General features: G+C 37.2%; 1 protein-coding gene across 1 annotated transcript in view; it reads left to right on the forward strand.

Annotated features, from left to right (window-relative positions):
• Positions 1 to 2,695: 2,695 nt before the first annotated feature.
• LOC145994034 (uncharacterized) overlaps positions 2,696 to 22,581 on the forward strand; it is a 31,323-nt gene continuing 11,437 nt past the window's right edge. Inside the window, exons 1-6 of the mRNA XM_083130116.1 lie at positions 2,696 to 2,883; positions 11,143 to 11,235; positions 12,721 to 12,868; positions 13,656 to 13,798; positions 18,930 to 19,079; positions 20,040 to 20,193. Coding sequence (XP_082986242.1) covers positions 2,814 to 2,883; positions 11,143 to 11,235; positions 12,721 to 12,868; positions 13,656 to 13,798; positions 18,930 to 19,079; positions 20,040 to 20,193 — 758 coding nt within the window. The 5' untranslated portion in view covers positions 2,696 to 2,813. The remainder of the gene's footprint in view (positions 2,884 to 11,142; positions 11,236 to 12,720; positions 12,869 to 13,655; positions 13,799 to 18,929; positions 19,080 to 20,039; positions 20,194 to 22,581) is intronic.

Consider the following 22,581-nt stretch of genomic DNA (forward strand, 5'->3'; position numbering starts at 1 on the left):
CCAAAACAAATAATTCTCAGTCACCAGAATTTTCGCACAGTCTAGACAATAGTAGTATACAAGAATTGGACTGGTGATCTCGGGTGGGAATTTATCAGACCATGTCCCTGCATATGGCGAGTCCTGGCTTCATCCAGCCTCTATAGAGTGTCTCAACCTTAAAAGTCAGTATGGAAGTAAATAGAGTACTTCTTTCTCTCTCTCTAATACATGAGTTTTGCCAATAGCTCTTTCCTTCTCTACCAACGCTGCGTTGGGAGATGTTACAAAATTTACAAAATGTAAAAGTCAAAATTTGAAACAGTGAAATCATTATCCTGTAGAGTTTTTTCTGCTCTATTTACTAACTGCATTATATAACCTATCATAAATTCATGTGATCTGAATTTTTCATAATTATGCAATTTTGCAAAACGCTCAACTTTTTTCTAGTAAATACTTCAAAAGCCATAAATATCAGCTTGAACAACTTGAGCCAGTTTTTTTCTTCTACGGGATCTATGATATTTGTAGATATGATATTCTTCGCCTGAGTGAAATAATTGGCTTACGAGGAGAGTTATATATATATATATATATATATATATATATATATATATATATATATATACATTGGATATTTTGTATAAATCATCAGACTGTAACACGAAAAAGTTGGTTAGTGAGAAACTTTTCGGTTCGTCGCGATACACATGCAGACCCAGCGAGAAAAGGGTTGACCATTCTTTGAAGTTAAATTAGAATGCATTGTTACTCCACAGCATCGTTATTTATTCCGCAATCGTAGTTTGTTTATGAGGGCTGTCTCGCGTATCAAATTCATTGCGTGCCACCAAGGTTACAATTCAGTTGCAGGCAGGTGCCCCAGTTCGTAGAAAGTGCAGTGTGCTTTATTTTCAGTAAAAAATGTATCTTAATGTTTGCTTTTACATTTATTTAATTTGTAAATGTTTATGTAAAGGATACAACATTCAACGAAAGAAGTAACAATAGGTGCGTGTATTACACATAGCTTATAATGCAAATGTAAAATGGTAAATAGTTACGTCGAAATATAAACATTTACATGCAAATCTTGAGGTAACTATCGTTTGTTTTTTTCCAAAATGCATCAAATACATATATTTTGATGATTTCCTATACGATATTAAGGAAGTAAAGTTTGTCCCAATCATTAGCGATTAACAGCGACTCGATGCGACTCCGTTTGTTGATCTGGCAACGCCGCGCTCCATTTAACCAATACTGACTTTTAAGGTTGAGACGCTCTATAGCAAGTGGTAAAGACGGCCGGAGCGTGACCGAGAACGTGAATGCATGGAGCCATTACCTCCAGATCCTCCTATGATGTGCAGGGAAGTGTTTACTTTATGTGCGTTTGTCAACAATCGACCATATTAGTGTGATGTCGACGTAAGCTCATCATTACATTGTGATATACGATACACATTACAGTTTTAAAAACTCAATATGCTGACCAAGGCAGAACATTTATTTTATTTTAAAACATAAACTAAACGTAACGTTTCAACCTTCTAGCAAGGTCTTCTTCAGACTCTGTTCCAAGTACAAATTTCTGTGTGTATATATATCTTCCTGTTTGTACCTTGTTTCTTTTGTACCGGGTACAGAGCCTGAAGAAGACCTTGCTAGAAGGTTGAAACGTTACGTTTAGTTTATGTTTTAAAATAAAATAAATTTTCTGCCTTGGTCAGCATATTGAGTTTTTCATATGGAAACAAGCCTTAATGGTGTTATAATTAGAATTTTGTATATCTGCTGCCACAACTTTAACACTGCTGGAGGTGCATTCTTCACTAGGACATGAGGTCGGACGTTGGGTAAATTTTACCCACAAGCAAAATTACTCCTTAAGCTGAAATTGTAATTGTTTTAAGGCATTTAAATAATTTTACCTGTATTGATTAATCTAAATTTATTAATTTTAAACATTTTTATATGAACATTAAAAGAAATAACATGTTGGTATACAAAACTGAAACGAAAGAGCGCGCGGTGAATGAAATTTACCCAGGTAGTGTTTCTATAGCCCTACGGGGTGGTTAGCACACCTCGCTACGACTCCAGAGGTCCCGGGTTCGAATTTAGACTTAGGCATGGGTGTGTGTGTGAGAGTGTTCAGTGTCCATTCATCAATTTCATCATATCATCACTCAGCCCCATCTCAAATTAGCCAAAAGTGGCATACACATCTGAGTAAAATAAAGCAAATCAAACAAGCCCTGCGAACGGAACTAACGAAGTCTCACAGCTGATTCAAGGTTCCTACAGTTGAAAGAGTTCAATGGAAAGATACTGAGAAATCGCCTTTGTAGCTTTTACCCATACGCACGTCCTTACAGGTTAAAAGGTGCCCCTTGCGATGGAAAATCCAATCGGAAAAACCAAATGACAGGTTTGCTTGGACTCAAACTTGCTAAGTTGTCTACTCGTGATCTGCATGCTACACCTGCTCTGGGCGCACCCTCTAGGGATCAACATCGTGATTCGTGGGTCAAGGGATTATCTGGGAAACCGAATCTCTTTGTATCTGCAGCACAAGCAATGGAAACAAGACACGACAACCGCAGGGAAGAATACTTAAAAGATGATCTTACCGCGTGACCTTCGCTACCGAAATTTATGATTGTAGTTTGAGGGGGAGAATAGCAGAAGGAAATCCCAAAACAAAGCCCTAGGTAAGTGCATGAAGCAATTCCTGGTCAGCCACTGTCATGAGACGGCCTGTGATTACGTGGGTCGCAAGGGCAGAGTAGTAGAACTCAAGCAGTCATCGAAGACGGTGGTCAGGAATGGGTCGGTACCTTGTCTTTCTCGTCTGCCTGTGCGTGCTAGCGCGCTTCTCCATCTCGGTCGAACTACGTAAGTATGCCAACGGCTTTTCAGCCCTAACATAATTGGTAATATCCATAATTTATCCTGAAAGCACGTCTTGTCAAGTAAGCATGCGCACGTGTTGACCTTGACAGTGAAAGTACTTTCATTGTCAAGGCAGGACCGTTATGTGAAATGGGAACATTCTGCTTCTTCACTTTTGGCCGAAAGTGAATTGAATGCAAGGTGGATTGATTTAAATAGCGATTTAAATCAATACAGTAAAACCTCGTTAATCCGAACAAATGGGGGGATAAGTTGACCGGTTTAACGAAAGTCCGGAATAACTGAAATAGTCTAAAAGACCAGTAGAAAGTGTATCAAAACTCCGTTTATAGTAACAAAACACGTTTATTAATGGTGTATTTAAAGAGCATAGGCCTAAATACACTATACAGTACAGTACAAAGTCTGCGGGAAACAGAATTTCATCAGTGGTTGACTGCCTTTTCTTTGGGAAGTTCTCTTGTTGACTTCTAGCCACATTATTAAAACTTGTATTCGGTTTTTTCTGCCTTTTGCCTGTCGATTAACCGAAGTCCGGTTTATCGGGGTCCGGATTAAAGAGGTGTTACTGTATTTAAATCAGGTGATTTTTTGGAAAAAGTCACTGATTTAAATCACTCTCATGAAATAATTTATAAAGGGTGGCTCAAAAAGTCACTTAACACCCCCGATACAAAGCCACTGCAGCGCGCAACATGGATATGGTGATGACCAATCGTTATCAGGCCAAGGGTGAACCACATCGTTCGGCGGCCATCTTGAATTCAAATTAAGAATTTTAAATGGGAAAGGGGTGATATGATATATCAAATCAGGCTAGAATTTCACGAGAAATGCAATGGTGAAGGTTTTTTCGACGTATCTTTAACTAGTAAAACGTTGTGACTGAATTCTTGTACCAATTTGCTCTTTTTCGAGGTGTTAGAAAAATAACTTAAAATTTGTTTAGCGCATCCGTAATGCATCGAGATCAAAGTGATGTCTAGGGAGAGAAGTTCGCATGCCATTGCACACGGTTTTAATCGGATATATCCACGAAGAGCTGCGCATTATGAATGGTTGTCGCGAACAATTTACAGTGTGACGCTTCCATTGAATTAAAAGTCCTTCACAGTGACAAGACTAATGTTTATGTTCATAAGGAAGTTCATAAACAGAATATGCGACCCTTGTCATCTGATCAAATAACTTTGGACAGAAACTGCTTCACAACGTTTCCATAGTGTTCTGGTGTTCCTCAATATTGAAAAAAAAAACTCTGTGTAAAAAGTACCTTATTCCATAAGCAAGGATGAAAAAAACTGTTTATTTAACGAATCCAAGTAGCCCTAAGCATTTAAGGTTCCGTTGATGACAAATTGACTAACCAATCGTGTTCCACACAGCACGACACACCATTAACTTACCAGCACTAACCATTCAGCTTTGATCTGTCGAAAATGAGTTATCAGATAACAAGCATCGAATATTCTGTTTATGAACTTCCTTATGAACATAAACATTAGCCTTGTCACTGTGAAGGACTTTTCATTTAATGGAAGCGTCACACTGTAATTGTTCGCGACAACCATTCATAATGCGCAGCTCTTCCTGGATATATTCGATTAAAATCGTGTGCAATGGCACGCGAACTTCTCTCCCTAGACATCACTTTGATCTCGATGCATTACCGATGAGCTAAACAAATTTTAAGTTATTTTTCTAACACCTCTAAAAGGAGCATATTGGTACAAGAATTCAGTCATAACGTTTTACTGGTTAAAGATACGTCGAAAAAACCTTCACCATTGCATTTCTCGTGAAATTCTAGCCTGATCTGATATATCATATCACCCCCTTCCCATTTAAAATTCTGAATTTGAATTCAAGATGGCGGACATCAAAATGGCCGCCGACCATGCGGGTGGCGTCAATGTGGTTCCTCCTTGGCCTGGCAAGAATTGCTCGTCACCATTTCCACGTTGCGCGCTGCAGTGGCCTTGTACCGAGGGTGTTAAGTGACTTTTTGAGCCACCCTGTAGAATAATGTACATAGGTATTTTGTAGATATCAGAGTTACTTTTGGTGAAAGTACATTTGTCTCGTAATCATTTAATGGTATTTATTAGGCTCTAAGAAAGGAAAATAAAGGAAATTAGATACATGTACTGATGGTGTGAAGCTCATACGAAGGCAAATATAAACACACACATCTCGTCTTTTAAAATTCAACAATTTTTATGGGCAAGAATAGCAAACATATACAAAATACTAATTATGTTAACGTAATGGTGTCATTATCAGTAAATTGTAAATAAACATCGCGGCTGATATTTTGCAAAAAAATTGCCAATATTCAGCTAAATAGATTATAAAGAACATTTTGAGTTACACTTGTATAGTAAGTTACATCCTGAATATTTTATATTCACTGGAATATAAAGTTACTGAAGTTATTATAGTTTCATTAACACACTCAACGAACATTTTAACAGTAGGTTTATATATATGCAATATCAGAAACAGAAAAATGTATAGGTTTGTTAAGACAATTTTTTTATTTGCTTTAATCAAACTGTTCAATTATTTTACTGGACTTTCTTTGAAAAACATATTTATATGTATGGTACCAGAACCTATGCAAGCAATTTTAAGCGTGTTTTTTAATATATATATATATATATATATATATATATATATATATATATATATATATATATAAAATCGGCTGAAATAAAAAAAACAAATTTAGATTTAAAAAATCATCGAAAATGACTTTTTAGACTAATAAACCACGATTTTTATCCGCCCTGGTGGAAAGTATGGTCAGATTAGTCTCAGAACATCCCAGACGACGTCTAGCGAGCCTAGCAACAGAAGTTTCGACTCGCTCTGATCTGCAAATGCAGAAGAGACAGGGATGTTATGGGAAAGAATCTCACTCTAGCACCGTACATGCCTTCATTATACTCCAGTCGAAAAACGTTTCTGTTGCTTTTGTGCCAGTACTGCGACAAAACTTTCTACGATGTACAAGTTCATTGTATTTGCAGTGCGTTCTCAGTAAGCAAATTTCTAGAGAACGTATCACTGAAATTTTCGGTATTCTAGTATTATACGGACTACCTTATTTGTCTCCGTCACATTATATATTCTCCTCGCAAACATGAGTCATTCTGTTAGCTTAGGTTAGGTTAGGTTCCATAAGTGGCAATCGTATTTGGCGGAATACGATTTGGAGGTAGACTGTATAATACTAAAGTACCAAATTTTCTCTCATTGAGATTATTTCATGATGTGCCTCTGAAGAAACACTATGTTGCAGACTAACGAGGCTCTGGCGTCCGGACTCACAGCCATTATAATATTCAGCGGGTCTTGGTGTTGTCTTTTGTCCACGTGTGTTTGTGATTGTCCCATCTTCTTGTAAGCAGAGGCGTCTCGTGAACGCATGCGGTGCATGCTGCGCATGCGTCAATTGTGGGGAAAGAACAGCTTGCTCTGGGAGGACATTCATGAGCATTTCTACATTCTAATTTCTTCATATAGGAGAAGTATATATTTGACACGAGAGCTCTGAACTAAGCTTATATTACATTTCTTGGGTCTGAAGTGACGCATGTGTCAATTGTGGGAAAATACATAATTATTACTTTATTTCACTTCAGATCCAAGAAATGTAATATAAGCTTAGTTGAGCGCTCTCTTGTAAAATAAATACTTCTCCTATATGAAGAAATTAGAATGTAGAAATGCTCACGAATGTCGTCACAGAGCAAGCTGTCCTTTTTCCCACAATTGACGCATGCGCAGCATTCGCCGCATGCATTCTCGAGACGCCTCTGCTTGTAAGCATTCATCCTCATCTTCGCGATTATCCAGAAGTTTGGTTTGGTTTGAGTTGGTGTTTTAAGTCCACTTTATGCACAGTAAGGCTAATCGGGACTGGACCTACAGTTTAAAGTGGGATCCGAACCACTTGTGCCTCCACCGGGTATCGAACCCGGGACCCCTCGATTACAAGGCAAAGACGCTACCACTGCGCCAAGTTGGAGGCCCATTATCCAGAAGTGGCAGAAAAGGGAAGAAAAAATCAATCAATCAATCTATGAACAAATACACAGTTTCATGCGGTGCAATGGGGTGACCTTTTGAGAAGGCACCCAAAATTCATCCTCACTTCCACGTAGTACACGGTAATTGCAGTCTAGCAGGCCAGCGAGGCTTTGCCGACTGGACCTGTAGGGTTGTGTTTTGTCCATGTATGTGCTGAGTGCCCCTTTACAGCCTCAGCTTTTACCCTAGGAAAGGAGATTTAAGTCCTCAGAGACAAATGTTGATTTTAGTTACGATAAAGGGGTGGGTCTCTTATAATGTGATGGCAGCAAATAGCTCAGGTGTTGACGACCCCAAAAATGTTATTTCAATCAACAGAGTTTCATAACCGAATAATGGTGTGGAGCATTTGAACTTTGGTGTAAGAAAAGCAGCGTTGAAAAGGAACCGAAATGTTCTTAGAAAAGCCATTAAAATGAACCTTAGGAATGAAATGAAATATTTCACACTGAGGTGACATGCCACTTGAAGAAGAACAATGTGAAACCACACACACTTGAATGACATATCACTTGAAAAAAAGTTAAGAAACAAACGGAACGAACCTTAAGAAACAAATGGGACCTTTCATACTGAAATGGCAGAACGCACAGCACTACCACGTTGCTTGAATGTTTCTTTTTTAAAAAATTGAAGGTGAGAAGTAACCAGCAAAAATATGTCCAGTCTGCCTCTTGTCACTTGTCGCTTCGGTCTGAAGTTGAGCTTTGTTTTAACTCCACTTTTGGGCACAAACAGGGACTAAACCTACAGCTTAAAGTGGAATCCGAACCACTATGAGCCTCCACCGTGGATCTAATTTCGGACCATTCCGGTCTGAAATCTGTATAAATTATTTCGGCAAACTCCTATTTATATCAGACATCAACTATGCTATTTTAACTTTCTATTCATCTAAAATAAGATTGGTCACAGAGACGTCCTCTGCTTTCATGCAATCTGTCCACGGCAAGAGTTCACGGCCAACGACAATGCTTTTTGCCTCTAGTCATTGTCAGCCTAAAGCCTGCCCTCCGATGTGATGCATTTCAAGGTGTTCAGGTGCAGCAGTCGCCTTGTAGCGACCTTCACGCCTCACATCTCTTGGTTCCCTGATGTGCATACAGCAATCAGATGAATCTAATGACTATGAGGCAGGGATTTATAAGCACTCAGCTTACTGTACGTGATATTCCTTTCTCTTTAAGCTAAAGATGACAATTAAGATGCATTAGACCTTCAATCTTCGATTCGTACCGGGAACCTTTGATCAGGACCGTAACTTGTTGCTTAACTTTGGGGGTTAACAATAGAACTTGGGGCTTAACTCTGGGGCGTCAGAATAGTACTTGGGATTTCACTTTGGAGGTCAGATTCAAACTTGCTGCTTAACTTTGGTGGGTAAGAATTGAACTTGGGGCTTAACTTTGGGGGTAACAATAGAACTTGGGGCTTAACTTTAGGGTGGTCAGAATCGAACTTGCTGCTTAACTTTGGGGGTTAAGAATATAACTTGGGGTTTAACTTTGGGGGGTAAGAATAGAATTTGGGGCTTAACTTTGGGAGTTAAGAATAGAACTTGGGGCTTAACTTTCGGGTGGTCAGAATCGAACTTGATGCTTAACTTCGGTGGGTAAGAATAGAACTTCGGGCTTAACTTTGGGGGTTAAGAATAGAATATGGGGCTTAATTTTTGGGGGGTCAGAATTGAACTTGGGTCTCAACTTTGGGAGAGGCAGAATCGAAAAGATTTCCATCCCATAAATATCCCAAAACTAATTCATTAAAAAACTGTTACATTTGCGAAATCACAAATATTACTCTTTATTGACTTGCTCCTCAGGCCCGGTTAACAAAAGTATTCTTAATAAAACTGAAACTTTGGAGGGGGCAAGTGCCTCCCATTCCCCCACCCCCAAGCTATACCTATGCCTTTGATGGTTAGTTGATCATACAACACGCAGCCACGAGGTAACTAATGGTAATGGGCATCGAATTAGAATAATATAGACAGAGGCGCAGGAACAGGGGATCCAAATTATGCCCCTGTAATAAATTTGAAAAACACAAGAGGCTTCCGTTGAGTTACTAATCATAGCAAACACAAATTTTCTTTTGTCTCCACCATATTCCTATCCAGAAAAATTTAAGCTGCCGTAAATGTACTACTTTGTGGTGCTGGATAGCTTAGTTGATCCGTCTTCTTGAAAACTTTTAAATGCGACGAAAAATTTGTTGGAAATTAGTGCAGGATGATACAAGATCGTGGGTTCACATTTCTAATTAAATGTGAATGTCTTTCTTTTTCTAGGTTCAAAGGTTTATGTAGATAACATAGAAGCTACTAATCTGAAAGTAAACATGGTGATACACAGTAAGAAAGTAGCTACATTTATTTCTGACGAAAACGGGTTTTAAATCATTACATTTGGAATTACAGAACAGAAGTTACAGTGGGTTTCATAAATACCTGAAAGTGCTGAAAACGTAGGTTCAAACGAACCCTGAAAATTCGTTGGCTTTGAACACTTCGAGTGTAATAGTTTAACATGGTAAAGTGTAGTTCGTTTTACACATAATTGCTAATACCAAATAATTAATTACGTACATATATGTATAATATGTTCATAACCAGGGCTCGAAAAATCCCAGTCGCCAGGTCGCCATGGCGACTAAAAATTTCAGCCTGGCGACTGTGATCTTTTGCTGCAATATGTACGTAATTTTGAAGATTCTAAGTTCAAATTGCAGTACAGCGTAAGTTAGCAATTTTTTTATCAACGTTGTGAACATTCCATAGATTCAGTAACAATTTCTTACTCTTTGTCCCCCATTTCCTGCTTTCTCAAATGATTTAGCGATGTTTTGAATACCGTGATGCTCAGCTTCTTATACAGAATGTTTCAAAAGTCGCACAACCTAAACTTATATCATGAAAACCGTAAGAGATATTTACACCGGGTTTACTACATTATAAAGCCTCATCCATTGAGTTATTTTTCATTGCATAAAATTATTAGTTTACGCCATACAAAAATTTAGATAAATTAATAACTGGAGGAAGGCAGGGTTAAAATTTTTCCAGAAATCAACTTTTGAGTGAGAAAAATATCTAAAGAAATTATCGAAGGGTCATATTAGATTTCTGATGACTGATACTATGTCAATCTATCATTTACGACCAATATTGGTCATGTGCAATATTTGATGGATTTTTGACTGAGGTCTTTATGGTTTGAGTGAAAAAGTGACATTTTTGGGACATATCTCGGTAGATGGCAACACAAGCAGGTCGAAATATTGTCAAAAGACGCATGCAACATGTGCCTAAGTATTAGTCATACATTTACATGAAAAATCATAAATCAAAATTTTGTGCCGAAATTGAACTCTTGAGAGAATTCTAGACTGCCCCTGGTTATCCTGAATTCTCTTCGCTCACTTTCGCCGCTACTGTGCCTGTTTTTTAAATTGATTCAGCATGGCGTATAAATTGGAGCAGCGTGTGTGCTTTGCTGAAGAGTATTTTACTAGTAATTCTTACACTCAGGTGCAAGAAGTTTTCAAAGAAAAATACCCTGCTTCTGCTGTACCTCACAAAGCAACTGTTTTACGACAAGTCAAACACCAACAAATGATCCCACAAATTGTTTAGAGTTGGTATTTATTGTTGAAAATCAATTCTCAGATGTTCTATTCAATTTTTTTTTCAAATAATGTAATTGTTTTTATTTCAATAAATGCTAAAATAAATGTATTAACCCAGTGATAGCCTACATGATCATTTTAGTGCAGAGAACCAGGTGTAAATATCTCTTACGTTTTCATAATATACATTTTCAGAGTTTGGGTTGCGTGACTTTTGAAACAATCTGTAGTATGCACAATTGCTAGTAAGTGGTTTCCTGGCACCTGATTTTCAGAGTTGGCGCCTAGCTTTGAAGAAAAATTTTCGAGCACTGTTCATAACTTAGTTCATTAGTTACTATGGAACACAAGAAAACGAATCACAACACACTGTTATATTTTATGCAATCGTACAATCTTTGTCCGTTTTCCAGGATGCAATCATAATGATATTGTTCAAACAGTCGATACACTCGTAGTTTTTGAAATGATGTTCAAATCAAATGAGAATGCTATTGACAATTTTATTTCACTTTTCAGCAAAATACTTCAACATCTGCGGTAGAAGCGACCCGGATGTCGAGAGATGCCTCAAAGCTTCCATCACAACCGTCATAAGCAACATAGTAGATGGTAAGTATTGTATGCAAGTGGTTCCAGTGTGGTGTGGTTATTCTAAGTTATTGAAGGTCATTCCATTCTTTCTATGCTTACAAAACAGATGTTATAGGCCCGCTTTAGACGAAAGAATTTTCCTTAGCACTTTTCTTAACATTTGTGACCAAAATGATAGCGTGTAAAGTGAAAAATCTTATGAGATGCCATGGCATATTTCATGGCATTTCTCACGGATAGAAGCCGTCCTATTTCTGCAGCATTTTCAGTAGCATAACCAATCAGAAGCGACCTCTAGGTCACGAGTGCAGTAGTAATGGCGGACGCGTGAAATGTAAACAAATCACTTCACATTTTTAAAAGCCGATAAATATTTAACCGAGAGGAATAACGTTTCGTATAAAACGATATTACGTACAAAACAATGGCGCTGCTTAAGTACATACTTCACAACGTTTATTGTACACGTATGGAAGAATATTTTAGTTGTTTCAAATATAAACATCGTGCACTCAGCGTGGATGGTGTAACTCGAAGTGTTTTTCATGCTGTATATGTTATACATTGTAATCGCAAAGCTAGCCGAAAAGTTCCACGAAATGCTTGCGTAGTACGTACTATCTGCTATAAGATTTTTGGAAGCATACACATAGCATTTATGCTAGCAAAAATGTTAATGGAAATGCTTTCGTCTAAAACCGGCTTAAGATTATTTCAAAAGAAATCAAGAACTAGGGTGTCAGAGCTTTTGTTGTAAATTTCTTTAGGTTGGTCGTATTGAAGAAAAGAACGAACAGATACCACAGACTCGACAACCTAAGTAGACCTGTCATATTTCCATACAATATCTGTTTCTTGCACCGTGCAAATTATGCAACAATGAGAGTTAAATTAAAACCTTACATTGTCTTTATTTATTATCCAGTATATTTGTTCGTGTGTGGTTGCACAAATTTGCTGCATTTTAACATAGACCTATTGCTGATCTTCATATAATTTCAAGTCTGAGTTAGTGTTCGTATACCTCGTGAAGAAGGACCTTTGAGATGGACGTGAAGTCGCACATGAGTCACTGCGAAGGTCATTCCACCCATCTGCTTTGCGAACTGAGGCCATTGTCGAATTTCTTCCCACCATCCATAAACTTGATGGTGTGGTAAGCATCCATAGAGTGAATTTTCATTTGCCGTAGAAATTCCATTCGTTCTAAGCTTCCAGAGGTCAAGAAACTACTGCTATTCACTGGTGATTGTGTGAAGGAGGTTCCATGTTTATAATGCCAAAAGTGGTGTTGCGAAGCTCATTTGATCAGTGTTGCATGTTTGAGGTCGTTTTGTAAATAACAGTCAATAGCTCGTGTAAATTTGAGCTGTTTACAGTCTTTTATGTGATTTTTGTCTGGCATTTAATGTTTTAATTTGACTCTGCCTTATAGTAATTTTCTCCATTGATATTTCCCTCGCAACTCAACCATCTATAAGAAAGCGTGTTTGGTTTTTGCAGGTGAACCTGCGTTGGATATCCAGCCCTTGGATCCTCTGTTCATCCCAGAGATGACGGTCAACTATCGAAGAGGCCCCATCACTGGGAAAATGGTGCTGGGGAAGAGCTATACCTACGGCCTCAAGGACATAGAGATACAAGATGTCAGGTAATATCAGTGCTGTGTGCATGCGGACATACAGGAGATGCCTTGCTAATTAAAATCGCCAATGATTACTACACTCTGTCTTGAGAATGTTTGAAGCAAAGCCGCGCATAACTGCAGATAAGGAGAGAAAGCGAGTGATCGGAGCAAAGCAGTGTGCGTGCTGGTGCAAACGGCTGGTAGCTGCAGCCGCGTTCTCCACATTTCACCTCTCAAGTGTTCATTGGTCGTGCCCTCTTGAGTGACTACTTGCCCATAGGACTAGTTTCGATCGCTTCATCCAGAAGCCCCGTCTAATTCGCTGCACTTCTTGGCACTAGGTGCAGTGCAAGGTGCATCCCAGCGTCAGGCTGGTGCAATGAAATGACGTTCAACCAAGTAGACGAATAGCGGTGTTCAAGTTAAGAGGAATCAACGAATGCCTGTCTGCTGCTTTAAACGTTCATTTGATTAGTTAGCATGCACCACGTGACCACACACCACACATCACACCGTTCCAGAACGTAGTGCAAACAAATACACTACTTGACACCAAATCAACGAAGTAGACGAGTCGGTGCTTCACCAACTAGACGCGTGAGTACAGAGAGAGTCAAAAAGTGCAGTGAACTAGAAGGGGAGACGTCGCGAAGCCATTTTTATCATCCATTCATCTTCAACGTTTCTATAGTTTTTGTGTAAATAAAATAGAGTTTAAAATGGAACCTGAATTCTTCACATTTTTCTTCTAGCAACAGCAGTTCTCTATTGCATGCAACAGTTTTCATTTGTATCGTTAAATTGATTTCAGGTTGAAGATCGACTTCCCACGTAGTTTCCACCTGGAAGTCGACGCCAAAATCCCTCAGGTGATCTGCGAAGGGGACTACAAGGGAGAAGGAAGGCTGGCCCTCTTCCCAATGTACGGAAAGGGACGCTTCAACGGAACATATAGTAAGTTGATGCTCTCGCATTCCTTGTCTAAAGAATAAATCACATGGAACTGGATTTCCAGTAGGAATGCCCTAGTTGGCGCTGGACTGGCTACCCATTTGCTAATTTTCGCCTCACACAATACTTGTTACCGCGTACTTGTCGATTGACTTTTGTTTCCATAAGACATTGCGCAGAGCAGACAACCTTTACTGTAAAGATGGACGAGTAATGTGAAGAATGTTGTAGGAGAATTAATGACCTACTTTGTGCTTTTATTATACATTTAAAAAAAAGTATGGACTAGAGATTGGCTCGAAAAAAATATAGTAATCAATGCGTACCGAACAAGCTTTCTAATTAACTCGGGTATGAATATTCAATATTCATACATGAGATTCGCAGGATTCATTCACAGATTTTAAAAAAAAATCAATTAATTTAATACAATTGTAATAATAAGGATTTTCATTTTCGGCTAATTTTATTTGTCACGTACACATCTCATCGCTTTGCATAAATACCTAAATATTAATGAACTGAACACGAATGCACTACACGTCATGTCGTTGTTTTTTTTTTATCGAGATACTAACAAAAACAGCCAACACTCGGAAACCGCAGACAAAAAACTCCCCTTTGCAAACTCACAGAATATCTTTACATGCCCAAACTTTGCTCCCACAGAATCCAGTTGATTAAAGCCAGTAGCAATTAGAACGTCCTATTCCTCCAAGCCAGTGAAGCAGCCAGCCAGGCAGCCATCACATAGGGACAGGTAGCCAGTTAAGTGCCAACTAACTGGATATCCAGTTCCGTGTGATTCGGCCTAAATATGTTAGAACTTCCATTGCATCACACCCTAAAATATATGTCTGTGATAATTGTCAGATTTGTTTTTATTTTATTTTGAACTCAATAAGCCAAATTACAGTGTTCTACAATTTAATTACAAAATTACACAGACATGAACATAATACAATGAAGATGAAAAGAAGGAAGATTCAATATAAACATATCATACTTATACACAGTCTATACACAGCCCTAATGATAAGATTGAGTACTATAAAATACAAAAGGTTCGATTTACATTTAAATAGATCTATCCTGGTATTGTAAATATAAACTGAAGTAAATAACATCCACTGTAGCAAAATTCGATATCATTCCAAATCTAGAAAAAATCACCAGTGTAGCCAATCAATGTATATCTCTTCAGCTCCACATTTTGTAAATGTAATTTTATTTTGAATTTGTGTGAAATAAATTACATTACATTACGTACATTCATTTCTCTAAAAAAATGGTATCTTGACAACATGTTTGTCGTTAACTGCTTCCAGCTGACCACCCGCCCTTCAAATCGAAAATGGTTCATTTCACACATATATTCATTTACTTTAAGCATCGTAATAGAATCGTATGAAAAAAAACTACTATGTGCATGAGTCTACAAAAGAAGTTTATTTGACTGAGATTTTAGGTAATTATACACAGCAATGCAAATTAGTCTTTACTAAATTGATTAATTTTTCAAAAATCAATTTGGTAATTTCAAACGAATGAGACTGATTTGGTCAGGATCACTAAGACTTTGGTTCTGCTGAACAATCATTTCTCTATTTAAACTTATTTTTGGTGGTTTCAAACAAATATTTCTTTTGTATGCACAGGGCCAAACTAGGATAGAACAGTTGAAGAGATATGGTAGAATTTTACATTACATTACAAAATATAGTGGAATAAACAAGCTGTAAATTTATTTGCAGCATTAATTTCAACTTTTGAACTTCGAATGTATGTTTCAGACTTGAACGCAATCGCATGTCTTGATCTTAAGAGTGCAGCGTGTGAGAATGCAGGCTTTATTCCGACATGCACATCCTTGCAGCCGATACCGTGACAAACAATGGAAAACATGTCGAGAAAAACTTCTTTCTTCCATAACTCAACAACTCAAAGCTTTGATGCACAGATACTGGCATTCTCTTCCTTGCACGAAAGAAAAATATGTAAAGAACGACATTGACTTGATCACTTACGTAAGGAGCCAAATACAAAATTACCGGAAAATGTGTCACGTTTATAGCTGGGGTTTCAAAAGACCTTCATTTGCTTTCGCTGAAGGTTAACTTTAATTCCAACGTACTATGTTATTATTGCGTTACGTAACTTTAAAATATGTCCTTTCAATGTGATGTGTTGTTTGTACAGCATCAGTACCTTCACTTCAACTATTCGTGTACATGTCCGCCATAAAAAAAGGCTAAAAAATAACACATGATTAAGTTCAGTTACTACATTTTTGGAATGAAACCATACCGCAAATCTTAACGTTTGGCATGATGGCATATGCGGTAATTACGCCGCAATAGCGAGTAGTTCTTACAAGTGGAATTGGAAACACTGGCTCTGACGGAACACTCAACTCACTAGTTTCCTCCCCTATTTCTCCTAAAATAGACTCGTCCGAATTCCTAGCCACGCTGTCAGTGCAGTCTTCAGCCACTACTGTAGGCTACTGTGTGTTTTCCATTCGTGCCTTTATAAGAGTGATTTTTTGTGTTCTGGTGTATAGTTCTATATCAGAACTTGTTTTTTTATCGTCTATAAGTGGTAGGCCCAATGTCTACAATCCAGGTAACAATGAGTAAAATTCAGAATACTAAAACTGACATTCGTTCTTTTTTTCTGATACAAAGTGACAAGAGAAGAAAAAATAAAGCTATTGGAGGTAACTTAGATAAAGAATGGCCTGCTTTCAGCTATAAAATCGTTGGATTTCATTGTATGTTTATCAGTATTTTCTGAATATCTCCCCTCATAAATGCTTTATCCCAGTCCCTTCAGAAAGCTGATACCTCAGTTCAAACTTCCAGTGTAGCTAACGGAGTGATTAAGGAGCTTGAGTCCCAGCGAAACGAAAACACTTGGGACAGAAAATGGAATGGAATAAAGGGTGTTGACAAAGAATTAGGTCTAAAAATTTTTGAAGGTGGAGGTGAGATGAAAGAAGGTGGAAATCCAAAATGGCATAGACTGATATCAAACAAATTAGATGCTTATCTGGTTTGTTCTTCAGTTGGCCAGAGAACCAGAGAAGAGACATGTGCTGAAACACTTTCTACATTTCAAAGTGAAGAAGACTGGAAGAAAAAATACAAGTGTGATTTTTTTTATCCATTACTGGATATTTTGATTGGCGAACTGAAAAGAAGATTTAGTGGTGAAACTTTGGAAGTTGCTGAAGCCAGTGAAAGATTTATTCGTCTGTATGAAGAAGGAGCTGCACGTTTCATTGAGATTTACGCCATTCCTGGTATTGACACAACAATGTTGAAGGCAGAAATGACCATTTTCAGAAATGTAATGGAAATTTCAGATTTGAGTTTGATAAGTGCGGCTTTGAAGAATGTTGTTCCAAAGATAGTGGACACAGTTGTGAGCAAACATACAGAAACATATAAAAATGTTAGCATTCTTCTGAAAATTGCTCTTACCCTGCCATCACATTTGTGAGAGGACATTTTCTGCTATGAGGTGAATCCACAACTGGTTGCGTTGCACAATGGGGCAAGTGAGATTGAACAATTTAATGATCTTATACTCTGAATCAGATGTTGTTAAAAAAGATAACTTAGACGATTTGATTGATGTGTACAGTTTGAAGAAAGAAAAACGAAATTTGACTTTGTGTTGAGTCAACAGTTACTGTTCAGGCATCAAAGGAACTTTTCAATTTATTTTTTCTAAAATTTCTGAAGCTTACTATTGTATCGTAACTTTCTTAAAGTAATACGAGTATTGTATCAATAAAAAAATAATGAAATGCAAAATGCAATAATCGTACTTTTCTGCTTCTTTTAAAACTGACAACCAATATACTAATTAATATTTGTTTACTTAAGCGAGGAAATTTAACATTTTCAAATCTAAAAAGCCTAAAACTCAGTGTTTTTAAGTTGATTTTTTCCTCTTTTTTTAAATTTCCGAGGCAAGGCCTCCGAGCCCCTTATAAACTAGAGGATATTCAGTAAACCTCAGGTTCATCATATGCTTCTTCCAGAGTCTGGCCCCCCCAAAGCAAGAGCTCAAACTCCGCCCATGATGTCCGCAATATTTGTCAGTATGACTACACAGCATCTTGCTATCTATCAATGATTTCTACAGAATTTTCCAAAGTGAAATCTGATACATAGAGCACATTTTATGCATCATTCTCGAGAAGCAGAACACAAAATGCGTGTTCAGGTCACACTTTTAGAATGTCAGTTATTAATTGGGCTATAATTTCCCAATAAAAATGTTTCAGATAAAATTTATGGTTGCGGAGGGACGAATAATAGTTTGACCACGGCAAATATACTATGAATCGTTCAACAGACATTGTAACAAATATATCCCACATTTACACAGTGAAACTACACCAGGGTGAAACATGTTGCCTACATTGTGCAAAGTCAGGCGAATCCTTATCAGCTATTGTGGATACCTCGGAAGAAGTTACGTCTTACGCCATCAGGCTGTGTTGGGTTTCTTGTTTTTAATTTTACCTTAAACAGGCGAAATCACTGACTATAATAGGCACGATGAAACGGTTACTGAAAAGCGGGTTGCCTAGAAAATCGAATATAACATGCAACTGTTGTATTTAAAAAGTATAATTGCTTCTTATTATTCTATTTCATTTCACTCATACCTATTGTACACTTGGAAACCCTGAAATTAGGCCTAACTCTATGTGAATTATATAAGCTAGGTTGCTTAATACATAATGTCGTTGTCGGGAAACTAACGATGAATCGAATAAAAGGATTTAGTGGGGGTGGGGGCGGTAGCTGTACCTACCTACAAAATTGGGAAGTTCTGTACCAAAGAACACATCATGTTTATAATTATTTATGTCAAGTTCATGAAAACAAGTCTTGCAGATTGAGTGTAGTAATAAACGATTGTTTTCGATTTTTCAGAATTATTCAATAAATTGCATTTTATAAAAACTAAATTATGAATCTCTAACTTACAAGATTCTTCCCAACTCACCAGATATGGCAAAATGCATTATTTTTCTAAAGGTAGTAAACAATTCCATTCCTTAATATGTCTAGATTGTTTGTTAACATTGTTTACTAATTTACTTCTTTTCCAGCCGACATATTCGCCACCTTTGAGGTCGACGGGAAGCCGGTGAAGAAAAACGGAGAGACATACATTCAGATCGAACATGTGAACGTGAAGCCTGTCATTGGGAACATGAAACTCTACTTGGAGAATCTTTTTGGCGGAGATACAATCTTATGTAAGTTGCTAAGCTAATGAATTCTCTTGCCAAAGAACATTGCAAACTTACATGTTATTTTTTCTTCATAAGTGTGCAAATCTACACGAAACTACTTTAATATACGCATATTGAATCGAAGAAATCCATCTGACCTCAATGATGTTCTTAACGAAAGTTTCAAATTACTTTCAAACAATTTTTAAAACCCACGTACACACACAGAACTCGAAATGCAATTTCGATGCATGGTAAAACATGTAATTCTGGTTTCTTTGATATGGCCCTGTCTGGCCTGTTCAATTCATGCATTTTAGTGCATAACGGAACAGCAGTTTATAAAAGTACTCTTCGATGCATTTTACTGTGTACTTTGATGCACCACAAGTGCATCATTAGGAGTTTATTCTCTTTGATGTGTTAATGCACTCTGAAAATTATGTAACTTGGTTGCCCAGCAAATGTGGTGGTTCTTATGGTAATGCGAAATTGGCTTTGTTTAGCACCATCTTTGGTATCTTCTTTGCTGTCAAACCACACCATACGATTAGATGTTGTGTTACACCAATTAGAGTGTTACACCATTTATGGTGGCAGCTCTGTCACATATTTCTTAGAATGTGGAGTCAGCATATTTTTGTCAAATGACACATTGTGAATTATGTGAATAGTAACTCTGAAAAACAGTGGAAAAAGTCAAGTGTTTTATTCATAAAAAACAATCATTTATAATCTTATACTTTGTAAATTTCTAACTTGATATATCTTAATGTATCACAAACGTAAAAATTGCTAAATTATTCACCATCAACATATTCTGATATAAATCAATTTCAGAGAAAGTTTATTTTCAGTTTCATATGATGTATATTGTATATTTATTCTAGAAATAGGTGCAAGTGTATATTATTAATGCATGTGACATGAAGCAAATAAGAAAAATCCATGATTTCATAAGTTTCATGTTTTTTTTTCTTCCAGCTGATGCTGCTTTGGCATTTCTGAACACATTCTGGCGCTATGTGTTCAGTGAGATTGTCCCATACGTACAAGAAGTGTCGGATGTCCTGATGACTGACATCGCTAACAAGGTTTTCCTTTCCTTTCCATTGGACAGACTGTTTCCAGAATATTGAACATCATGAATATGGAAGAAAAGTTGGCTTTAAAAGATACAGCATACTCAAATCATTTTGTGCAACTTTTTCGAAGTGTCCGATCACTTATCGCACGCTCATTTTAGAGAAGTGATAACTATTGTGCTTGTTAACCTTAGAGCATTTATTTGTTCATAACTACTACCAAAACATAATGACTTATAATGCTGTGAATATTCTAAGTGCTGTATTGGATTTGTATCATTTACGTTATATTTGCATATCGAAGAATATATTACGTTCCAACATGCATTTTAAACACATGTTTTAGTTTTTTGAAAAATAAATTATTTTATAAATTCACTACATTCTACTAATTTCTCCTTCAAGCGTTACATGCCAAAACAGTCTAGAATCTATGACATTTTCGACTCGATTGTTTTAATAATGCTGTAAAGTGTACAACACAGAAAAAATGTTTTGAGAACCACAAAACAGTTCTAGCAACCAAAGATTTGTTTAGATACATGACAAATAGCTGATTGTTCACCAGAACTAAAATATTTTTGTAATAGTGCACATTAGTCAAAATTAACAAACATTTTTCTTTCTGATTGTGAAGAAGCTTAACCGAACGTGTTCTGTTAATTAAAAAAAATCACTTATATTCTGGGAACAAAGCAAAAGAGGTCAGAGGTTCGAATGCCAGGTAATACGTGAGTGTTTGTGTTTCTGAGAAACTATGTAGTGTAGTGGGTTTCGGAGATATGACGTCATCAATATGGCCGCCGTCAGAATTTGTAGTGCAATCTTTAAACGCGTATAACTTCTCACAGGATAAAGATAAAACGTTCGTTTTTGCACCAACTGAAAGAGAATCGATTGGGCAATTTATCGAATAAAGTATATTATACATACTGAACACACTGTCTGAAATATATTAACAAAAATGGAGAAAATTAGATTTTTCATTACATGTTTTAACATTTTTTCGTTTCATTTTATTGAATGTCCAGGTTAAACTCTAATTTGACTGGACTTATGGAGAAGAGTAAAGAAAGGTAGATGTTAAGAGAAATTGAAAACAACACGAAAAAAAGTTGCTGTAATAACCAACTACAAAAAACGCATTTACCAAAGTTTAATATAATGTATTGTGCGTAAGGTACTCTTAATATTTTTAGCTCTCGAAAATGGTGGTGGTGCATAAGACCTTCCCCACTATAACTTTCTTCCCAAATGAAACTCAACCTGTCACATCTGCTTCCGGGGTGGAAGGTGTGACCATCTCCGATGATACTCAAATGCCTACGTCTCTTGCACGTCGTACACCCTGGGCTGTATTTTCGCAGGCTAATGTGGTTGTTTGATTTGGTTTATTTTACTTCGCGTTTGTGCCATTTTTTTTGGATAATTGCGAAGCCGAGGATTAGTGATGATTAGAGCTAGGATTTGGTTAAGGGTGATGTGTTCCCTAAATATATAGAAATTCATATTGTGAAGAAACTAATTGAATTGAGGTGCTTTCTAAGGACATATTTTGGCACATTTGGCCATTTCTACGTGATAAAGTATATTTTGATGGATTGTCGGTCGTATTCAGCATATTTTAACTTTCTTAAGAAACATACTGTAATTTTCCAAGCGGATTCACTCGAGGTTTTTTTCTTGACTGCAGCAACATCTTTTTCATATTTAATTGAAAATTTACAGAAAGTATTCATTGTGCATTTCAACTCATCAGAGCCCATAAAGTGAACTAAAAATAGTATGTATATGAAAATATTTCAGCATTTAGATATTGATGTTTGAAACAGTCTAGTTATAAGGGCATATTTTTCAAATTATAGTGCATATTTTGTAAAATTTTAGGTCATAAGATCATATTTTATTTTGCATATTTTGGTGATTTTTAGGTCATAAAAATCCTATCCCTAGTGATGATATAGTGAAAATGATGAAGGTATATAAACAAAACACATCCATGCCAAGGTCGAGAATCGAATCCCGAGACCCTTGACATCGTAACACGCTGTGCTAATCATTCTGTCACTGAGACCGGCGCAGGCTAGCATTGTTCTTGCTTCTTGACCGACAGTTTATTTTTAAAAAAAAGGAAAGCCCTAAGAGGCAGCTTTCCCCACATAAACCTCAGATCAATAAATTTCAATTCTCGACATTTTCATTCAGGACAGACAAACACGGACACCCTTGTCAGAACCGGAATTCTAACCCCGTGGCATCATAGCGCGCTGACCTAACCACTCCGCCACAGCGGTCGGCTCTTGTCTGATAATTCCAACTCCATCATCCAATCAGCCTTCAACCACAACGCAAGTCCAGCCTGGATGTGGCTGACTTTGGCATTGAAGATCCCAAAGGTGATCAGCTCCACGATCACCAACAGTCAGCACCATCTTCAAGAA

This window comes from Lepisma saccharinum, chromosome 10 (genome assembly GCF_977018435.1).
Source record: "Lepisma saccharinum chromosome 10, izLepSacc3.1, whole genome shotgun sequence".
Lineage (NCBI taxonomy): Eukaryota > Metazoa > Arthropoda > Insecta > Zygentoma > Lepismatidae > Lepisma > Lepisma saccharinum.